Source organism: Tremella mesenterica, assembly GCF_000271645.1.
Source record: "Tremella mesenterica DSM 1558 unplaced genomic scaffold TREMEscaffold_10, whole genome shotgun sequence".
NCBI classification, from domain to species: Eukaryota; Fungi; Basidiomycota; class Tremellomycetes; order Tremellales; family Tremellaceae; genus Tremella; species Tremella mesenterica.
Genome location: NW_006711234.1, coordinates 53,747 through 63,418, shown reverse-complemented (window position 1 = coordinate 63,418; position 9,672 = coordinate 53,747). Strand labels below are relative to the sequence as shown.

The 9,672-nt window shown below is 42.8% G+C and overlaps 4 protein-coding genes across 4 annotated transcripts; 1 reads left to right on the top strand and 3 right to left on the bottom strand.

Annotated features, from left to right (window-relative positions):
- Window positions 1-362: 362 nt before the first annotated feature.
- On the bottom strand, window positions 363-3,683 carry TREMEDRAFT_64066 (uncharacterized protein; the record flags this gene model as incomplete). The annotated part of the gene is made up of 3 exons (XM_007006391.1): window positions 363-2,239; window positions 2,284-2,360; window positions 2,407-3,683. 3 exons carry the CDS (start codon window positions 3,681-3,683, stop codon window positions 363-365), a joined length of 3,231 nt encoding a protein of 1,076 aa, XP_007006453.1.
- Window positions 3,684-4,592: 909 nt separating this feature from the next.
- Window positions 4,593-6,020, bottom strand: TREMEDRAFT_69602 (uncharacterized protein; the record flags this gene model as incomplete). Its single annotated transcript, XM_007006548.1, has 5 exons — window positions 4,593-4,733; window positions 4,827-5,131; window positions 5,279-5,728; window positions 5,819-5,890; window positions 5,948-6,020. The coding sequence occupies 5 exons, from the start codon at window positions 6,018-6,020 to the stop codon at window positions 4,593-4,595; spliced, it is 1,041 nt and encodes a 346-aa protein (XP_007006610.1).
- A 166-nt stretch (window positions 6,021-6,186) lies between these two features.
- On the top strand, window positions 6,187-7,446 carry TREMEDRAFT_45099 (uncharacterized protein). Its single transcript, XM_007006355.1, has 3 exons — window positions 6,187-6,308; window positions 6,579-6,828; window positions 6,892-7,446. Exons 1-3 carry the CDS (start codon window positions 6,272-6,274, stop codon window positions 7,220-7,222), a joined length of 618 nt encoding a protein of 205 aa, XP_007006417.1. The 5' UTR covers window positions 6,187-6,271; the 3' UTR covers window positions 7,223-7,446.
- Window positions 7,447-7,685: 239 nt separating this feature from the next.
- Window positions 7,686-8,219, bottom strand: TREMEDRAFT_64064 (uncharacterized protein; the record flags this gene model as incomplete). The annotated part of the gene is made up of 1 exon (XM_007006390.1): window positions 7,686-8,219. One exon carries the CDS (start codon window positions 8,217-8,219, stop codon window positions 7,686-7,688), a length of 534 nt encoding a protein of 177 aa, XP_007006452.1.
- Window positions 8,220-9,672: the final 1,453 nt, after the last annotated feature.

Below are 9,672 nucleotides of genomic sequence, written 5' to 3'. Positions count from 1 at the left end.
GATTGAGATTGACCGTACGAAGCAACATTAGAATAAAGTGGTGGAGCGGGTAATGATCCTTGAGTTGTCAAAGTGGGTACGTTTTCCCATTCCGCCAAAAGTCGAGTAGCTACGGCTGCAGTCATTAGTGTTGTGTTTCTTCGCAGAGTTTGAGCACTTCGTCACTTTGTACATCTACATAGCTAGACCAGGGTGTTTTGAAATGGACACGGGAAATACCAATGGAGTTCTACATCAAAGGGCGAGTAGACATAGGTCAGTCGGAATGATTTCGACAGGTGTAAATTTTGGAAATATGAGCGAAACATGATTTTTTGTATGAAAACAAGAGTTGAAAATGTAGGAAACGTCGGAACAGCTCTTTACTCACTAGGTTCCAACTCCGTCCCATCCCTAGAAATCTTTACTTCTCTATCTGAATTCCAAGGGTTTCTCAAATGTCTAGTCCTATTAAAAGATAAAGGTCCAATTTTGATCCATTGAATCTTGAAAGAATTTCCTGAAATCCCCGTTAACTCTTCTTCTTCTTTATCACCTTCTTTATCTCTTTCGTTTTCTTGTTCTTTTGTACCTATTCGCTCCTTCTCTTTCACTTTAGACATTTGTGCATTTGATTCAACTTTGATATTTGAATCATTAACAATCTTACTCTGTGTTCCTTTATTTGAATCATTGACAATTTTATTCTGTGTTCCTTCCGAACTAAAAAGCATATCTTTTCTCTTAACACCATCATCATCCAATTCTTCTTTTGGATTCAATAGATTCTTTTTCTTGATATTTTCTCTTTCTACATGAGCTTTCTCAGCTTCTGCGGTCGTGATCTTCGCTGCTTCCTTAGCAGCAGCAGCAGCGATTTCCGCAGGTGGAAAATAAGGATTCCTACTTCTCAAAGTACTAGGATCTAAAGTATGTGCTCTATCCCTATTCTCCAACACCGCCAAAGTAGGATTTGAATTTTTAGGTTTATCATACCTGTTTGGATCCGTATTCCTATGGATGACATTTTCAGGATGTTGATTTTCTTCAGATGCAGGTGTTATTTGTGAAGGTGAAGAATTCGTAATATGATTCAAAGAAGGTGATAAGAAAAAAGTAGGTTTTGGTGGATCTGATTCTGCTCTTAGACGATCTTCTGCTTCTTCTTCTTCTTCTTTGATCTTTTCACTTTGTGTTTGAGATTTCGTTTGATTTCCAATCCCAGGTCTAATTCCTTGAACTGGAATAGATCCCGCGGATAAAGAGCCTGATCCGGAACCTGATATAGAACCAGAAGAAGAAGTTAAACGTGATTGTAATGAAGTTGATCGGTAAGGATTCGTTTGATGTGAATGTGATAATGCAGCGGCTTTCTCTTTGTCTATTGGTTCTATCATTTTAGCATAACCGAAAAATCCACCAGATCGATTAGCACCGAAGATCAAAATGACTTCTTGAGAAGTTCGAAATGCTTGATCTAATATCGGTTCGTTATGTTTTTGTGTTTTCCAAGTTCCAGTACGATAACTATCCTCAAGTTCGGAGACGGTGAGACTTTTCAAAATGAAGTAACGTTTGGGGAAATGTCTCATGAGGAAAGAAGAGTTTGTACTGGCGAAACTTGCTGAGGATTTATGTTTTGTCAATCTCTGTTCGACGATGGGTTCGGGTTTATGATCATCTGGAGGATGTTCGAATATCGCTGGACTGGGTGGATCGAGGGATGATGCTGTTGGAAGTGGTTCAAGGTTTGATTGAACACTCAAGGGAGGTGGAACGGGGGTTTGTATTTCAGAAGGAGTTGGTTGATCAGGTAAAGACGAGCGAGTTGGGTGGGATTGGGTGGATTGTGATGGAACGGTTGAGGTTGGAAGAGGTGAAATAATTTGAGAAGGATTAGGAGTAGATGTCGATGTCGGTTCTCCTTTCTTCTCTTGTTCTTTGATCCATGCTCTATGCATTCCGGTACCTCGTTGAGCACCAACACCAGCGCGCAGATCATCATCTTTTCTTCTGATTCGACATACCAATCGAGGACAACGTGGATCCCATGGACGTAGAGAACGATTGTTGAAATAGTTGACAGCTCTATCAAGATCGATCCCGAGAGGAAAGGTTGACGAATGCGCAAGATGAACGTGAGATGAGGAAAATGGACGAGGGGCCACGCCAAGGTTCAGAGTTTTCATCTTCGTGAGGAGAGATAGGAATGGTGGTGTTGAAATATTTCCAGAGTTCTTCGTGGGACGTGTTGTTTGGACTGGGATCAGTGCAGAGCTCTTTACGCAATAAGAGATCCTTGACTATTGAGACGGTTTACTTCCGGAAGCGCGGGAGTGATGAAGTTGAGCGTGAAGTAAGAAGAGAGAACGGGGACGGATCTTCGATTGGTATATATATAACCCCAGAAAATAAATAAAAACTCACACATTACCAACCCACATGACCCAATCACTCCTTTGAGCCGGTGGAAGAGGATGATAAGGTTTTCTTTCTGTTTCCTTTTCCGTAGGATCGTTCGGTAACATTTTAGATGGACCAGACCAAGACATTCTTCCAGAAGTTTGATTAGGTCTATTCTGTCCTTGTCCTTGCCCCTGTCCCTGTCCTTGTGGTTGTGGCTGTACTTGTGGTGGAATAGCTTGAAACGAATTTCGATGTTGCCAAGAAGGGACTCTGCCACCTAAGTTTGATTGGGGATAATTGTCGTTCCTCCCTCTTCCTTGAGAATGATCATTCATCCTACCTATTCCTAGTGAACCGATTCTTCCAGGTGGAGATTGAGATTGTGAAGGATAACCATCCATTTGTGATCTGGATTGAGAATAACCATCCATTTGTGGCCTCGATTGGGAAAAACCATCCATTTGTGGCCTTGATTGGGAAAAACCATCCATCATAGGTCCTGAAAAAGTATTATAGAACGTAGTTCCCGGTGAATTCCAAGCTGAAGGTGGGGCAGTAGGATAAAACATTCTTTGTCCGAATTCATCAACATAAGGTTGTTGATTAAAAGGTATAGAAGTGATTGATGATCCCATTGACATGTTTGGACTTAAAGGTGGACTTGACCAATTAGGTCCGGAGGGGTAATTGGGACGACGATAATTTGGAGAATTTGGAGGACGACCTAAACTTCCTAGACTTGCTACAGCGACTCCTACTCCTGATCCCGATATTCCTGGTAAACCAACTCCCACTCCTACTCCTATCCCTGGCGAACCCACTCCTACTCCTGGTACTCCCGAACCGGAATTAGGTACACCCATATTCACCCCACCTCCAAGATTGGAACCGCCCATTCCACCTCCGGCACTCACACCTGAACCTTGATTGTGATGACCCATAGCACCCAGGGGTCCAGGTACATTGAGAGAAGGTGAGAGTGGGTTATTCGGACCAGGGGAAATATGAGGTTGATAAGGATTTCCGAAATCAGGTGTGAAGTTCGGTTGAGGGGAATAAGGATTGAACCCTTGTCCAAGTCCATGTCCGTGGGTATAAGGATAACCCTGGTTGTAATTAGGTGAATAAGGGTAATCATGTGGTATAGAAGGATATGTCGTTAGGTCAAGTTGAGATATGTTTAAATCTTCCGGTTGGGTATTTTGGTTTTGGTTTTGGTTTTGGTTTTGGTTCTGATTTTGAGGCCTGGTCTGTTCGACCATAGGAGGATTTTTTGTCGTAGGAGATAGATTTGACATGATTGAAATAGACCGTAGTAGATCAGACAAAATTCAATTGTCTTTAGATGCTCAAAAACCCAGAAACCTGACTCCCATAAACCCAAATCCCAAGATCCTGAGATCTCAGGTACAAGAGACCAGAGGTCCGGAGGGTAAAATGTGACCAAGGAGAGAAGAAAGAGAAGAGGTGGGTAACGCAATGGAGGGATTGATCCAGAAAGAAGATGGGGAAAAAAAGATGCATGGGATTTTCGGAGACTTCGGAGGGTTACGTACTAACTCGGGTAGTTGGGGATTAGGAATGTTTTACTAATGACATTAGTATTCCTTATCTGAATCATCCTGGGTTTATCTTAACTCCCATTAGGGAAATGCTTATGTCTTTTTGGTAATTGGATTATTATGTTTTCAGGGGTCGGTAGGTACTTCTGGCGTGTTCGACACGAGGCAACGCTCATGATCTCACCATATCACCATGCTTATGATAACAAGGGCGCAGGTGATACGATTATCACGCCATTGTACGACGGGCTAGGGAGTAGGGGACAGGGGGTAGGGATAGAGGAAAGGGGTATAGGGACGAGGAGAGACCCGGGCGAGTCCATTATGAAATCGCCTCACTTTGTTAATGCTGCTAGCTACTTTGCTACTACCCTGCGCCCACGTCTGGTGGTCATCGTCCTGCTATCAACAGTCCCTCCGATAATACTTACCATATGCTTCGCGCAGCTATCGCCACGGACCTCCGCAGGCCTATTCTCCGATCAATCACCCCATAACCTCACAGCATGCGCAGCATGACAGCAACCGTAACAAGGGTTTGACGTCTGAAAGAACTATCTCATGCAACAATGCGATACATTAAACGTTGTACACGATGTCACTACTACCCGCGATGTACAACTTGGAAATGATTGAACTCATCGATTACCTCCTCCGACCCTTCTTCTCTTTCTGTCCTCCTGCCACCGTCCCATCGCTCGAACTGAGACCAAGCTTTTGAACACAGTCTGGACAATACCACGTATCTGGTACCGGTGTGTGGACGTTGACGCATTTGATATGGAACTGAAGTGAGCTCTATGCTCGTTACGAACATGTCAAGTCCGAAACAGTTTTACCGACGACACTGGACGATACGAAAGGAAAACTATCACTCACCCACTCATATTTACATTTATCATTGTCACATCCAATCATCTCACCATAACTCTTTTGTTGACAAAAACAATATAACCTATCATCCGTTTCAGTTTCACCATCTCCTTCACCTCCATTCCCATCTTCCATATCGATATCGGATAAAGCTGAAGTATGTCTTTCATGACGTCTTGTTGTTGATCTTGCGGACATGGAAGGACGATGTGGGATGGAAGGTGGTGGCATGGAGTTTGCTGGTGGATGGATGATTGGTGTTGTGTATGATGAAGAAGGTAAAGGTAATGGAAGAGCATGAATTTTACGTTCTAAGAATCAGTCTTGTACCATAATTCTGATCAAATCTCTGCCCCTCCCTCCCAAATAGTTCATCATACGAAAATTAACAAAAGTACATCTTGAAGAGGAGTTTGACACAAGAAACTCTGAGGAAGTTACTTTATACCCATACTCACTCTTTTGAGGTCTGATATCAGAGCCACTACCCAAACCACTCGGAGGTAACAAAACTTCTGAATTTCCTAATTCTCCTAAACCGACTTTATCATCTTCATCTTCCAAACTGTCCAAATCTTTACCTCCAACTCTTATCCATTCCATCCTACCTCTTTCCCTAGCACGATTGATGATCCTTTCCATCCTTTCTGCTAAAGCGACTTTTTCTTCTTGTAAAGCTTCTATCTTTCCCCATTCCGTTTGGATCTTTCCTAAGTTTTGAGCGTCTTTGGTGGATAGATGATCTACAGGTATCGGAGCTCCGGGAGGTAATGGAAGAGGGAAGGTAGCGCTGCTTGGAGTCGGGTTTTTGAGTTGACGTGTTAGACCTGAATGACGAGAACCTATACGGTTGAGTAGTTCTGTTGGGTCAGATAGCTCTACTACGTTTGTGCGTTTGAAATGATCATCTGGGGTGAGAGTTGATTGTGATGATTCAAGAAAGGTATAGTAAATAGTGGATTGGAAGATAGAGATGAAGTGGACTTAGGAAGACTAACGAGTTATACGTATATCTTTCTCTTTGATCTCTTCCGTCAAAAATGCAATTTCAGCGGGGAGATTATCCAAACCTATCGTGTCAGTCTCGCGGGGAAACTTTCAATTGAATCCGCTATGGGATCACTCACTGGATATATACTCTGCGGCAGCATGAGCGGCTTCTTCGTAATTGAAATGAGGATGTATATGTAAGTCAGTCATGGTTGTTAGACTAAGCTTACTCTGATGGGAAGGAATACTTTGAACCGGGTCGAGTTGGAAGCTGCTTATGTAAGCGGTCAGTGAAGACAACCGTGGGAAACCGATCCCACCTCCACCCATCACCATGGGCCAAACACATACATAACCCACTCTATCGTAGGAATCACCCGAAGAAGACTTGGGAAACCTTGGAGATACGATATCACATTACTAGAGCAGAAGAAACGAGAACGTGGTGGTGCGGTGGAGGGATGAACAAATTCGTATGGCGATCAGGTGCTTTGCTCAGTGAGTAGTGACTCTCCCACTGTGCCAACTGTCCCCAACTACAATTACGTCTAGTACGAGTACTCCAGTACATATCATCAGTCAATCCACAGCCCCAAGTCCCCGAGAACATGTTCTCAACTTGGCGCATGTAACTTGGAACCACTACATATCGATTGATATCCCATCATGACGAATCATTTATCCGGTCACAAGCCCAGAGATGAAGGAATGTAGTAGTATGACCCCAATCGACCGAATCGACCCATAAACCCATTAACTGACATTCAGCCGCTATAGGAATATCATCATCTGCATTCGGTTCTCACGGTCTCAAATCTTATTACCCTTCTTTATCTGATAATCAATTATCTTCTTGGTCTACAGCTTCGAATTATTTGATTTATAATGGATTAGGATTATTGGTTTTATCTTTACATCCCAATTTCACTTCTTCCACCATTTCCATCCCAAACACCTCAATTACCTCTTCGGAAATAACAAACTCATCGACGAAAACGCAAACACGATCCATACCCTCGTTAGGGATCCGAAATACTTCATTAACAAGTGGGATGAAAGTCAGTTCGGGGGGAGGATCGAGGTTTCGTATAGCCGCGAATATGATATTATTTGGATCATTAACTTTCTCAGGAACTATTTTCGGATTAGTTTTGAATAGAGAAAAGTTGGGTAAGATATTAGGACCTTTGACACCTATAGGAGGAAGTTTGATGATTGCTGGGTTACTTTCGTTTCATTGCCCTTATATAATGCTCATTGTTTTCTTCTTCTTGTCATCTCTCATTCTTGTCTGTCATATGACTTTCATCACTCTCTTTCATCATTGTTCTCTTCACATCTCCGTAGTCTTCTTTTTCCCCTACCGTATCGTTCTTTTCTCCACGATGACTCTTGTATTTATACAATTCTGATCCTCTTCTCCCTCATAGACCTCGTTCATTATACGATCTTCGTCATGGGTACTATACGTTGACTTGTATCATGAAATGGTTTTCATGAGGAAACGAACCATGTTTAGAAATCGACGTCAAGCTTATACATAGATACATATTGCTAGCTATATAAAATACAACATTCACACTTCGCTCCATTGCTTAAACATCACTCCTCCAATCGTATGTATGTAATCTACATGATATGTTCGTTTCAAATACGTCATCTGATAAGTTCATACTTCTCTGCGGTCCCTCCTCCATTACTATCCCTTGTCTTCGTCACATATGTCTCCTCTCTACACAAGAGATACTCATAAATCGTTGAAGTAATGTTCGTCATTCTCTTATCAACTAATGTAATCCACAATGTCCTTCCTTCCACACATGGTCCAACAACTATTCCCGGTCTCCCCTTACACCTCTCACACTGACTCACCCCCTAAACACTGGCCAACCCCAATCCATACTTCTCGGCCAAACCTCTCAACTGATCTTCTCCTATCCCTTTACCACCCCTCTGATTCCCAAACCATCTACCCAAAGCCACTCCGAATTTCTTAGCTTTATCGATCTCCCCCCATGCTGTAGATTCCGCCTGAGCGAGTAATTCTCTACTTGCTTGTCCCACGGAATCCGTTCGTCCGTAAGGTGGACGTGGTTGATCGTGAGGTGTTATATCGCGATGATCATGGAATGTGTTATGATGTTGATCATGAAGAGTGATACCAAGTGCAAGAGGAGAATCATGGATTGGAAGAGGTAAAGAATGTAATAGAATATGTCGGAGTAAGAAATATGCGCAATCTGTATCGGCATATAAGAGAGAATGTAATGGCATGTTTATGCTTTCAGGAGGGAGTAACATTATGTTTGCTGTTGGGGTAGTAGGAGGTGATTTAGGTGGTGTATAAACCATCGGTGGGGATTGAAACAGGATGAGTGAACGGGTGGCGAGGATTGTTAGATAATCCATCGTGGTGTTATTTGATTTCTCTTCGAGTGTGTTGAGGATGGAAAGGGGAACGGTGAAGTGTCGTGTCTGTCAAGTATGTGGTGGAAGGTTTCGTGTATGAGATCTAAATGGGTGGTGTTTCCAAATCGACAGTGATGGGAGGACAGAGAGAAGGGGTTGTAGGTCAATGTGTGGTATTTATATGGTCTTGTGCGGAGTCGACTGGCTTCCTTATCGTGGGTCAAGTGAAGTGTACGAGTTCTGGACCAAATCTGGGGTACTGACAAACAATGGTTTGAGGGTCTGAAGTGGAGGTGATGTGGGTTGGTGGGTAGACGGGTAGATGGGTAGATGAGAATGACGGAATGTAAAGTACTAAGAATGTATAAATGAGAAGAAACAGATCTTCGTTTACTCAGATCTTACCCCTCTAGACTTTAAGAAGCAATGTTGATCTAAAACCCCTTCGGTGATCCGGGCTGTATAGTAGGGTTCTTTATTCTTCTATGAGAGTCGGAGTTGATTTGGTAGGATTTATAAAGTCGGAGTTGTGTGTATTTGGTAAATGTGAACTGTTCAAGTCGTATGATCAATTTGAGATGGTAGGGGTAAAATGTTGGAAGTCGAAAGAGGATATGAGGAATGTTAGATAGGGGATGTCAAATGTTAGGTTTAGGATGTTGGATATTGGGGAAAGAACGAAAGATCGGCGAATGAGGAAAGATATGTGGAGATGGGCGGATCAAAGGTGAGTATGAAGCTTCTCAAATGTAAAAGTAGATGTCGGATCAAAGGGCTGAGAGAAGTCACAAGTTGAGATTGACGGATCAAAGGTCGTGGTTTTAGATTGTTCTAAAGTTTATATGGACGGATCAATGTCATACAAACTTTGAAGGGTTCCAATGGCCGAGGAATAGTGAGGAGTACGAATGAATGTATGGGGCGGAAGTGGTACAGTGGAGAAACGAAGCGGATCAAAGTGTATTTGTTTGATTCTGTTAAAAGTCAGTGTAGAACTATGAGCTTGGTAGTCTGTTCGTTGACAGAGTCACTTGAGTGATATACAAATAGAATATAAAAATAGACCAGAGAGGAATGAGGCGGAAGAGAGATAGATGATAGGGGAAAGAGAGAGAGAGAGAGAAATCGGAGATAGAGATGGAAGACACTGGTCTTTAGACAAGTCTAGAATTAGAAGATGTAAGATGAAAGGAAAGAGATAACGAACGTGGTGTTTTCTTTCTCTCTCTCTCTCTCTCTGTCTCTCTCCCTTCTCTCGACTGGACTGAGTCTGTTGTAGTGCTTCTACTGGAGGTCGCCTATGTGCAAAGATGTTTCAGTATAGAACAAGTAGATAGGATGTCAAGAAGGGAAGAGACAAAGGGGTTGTGGACATGGTCACACGACCTCCTTCCAACTACATAGACATTTGATCGGCTCTCGCCGACTACGAGGGGATCCTTTAGCTCTGTTG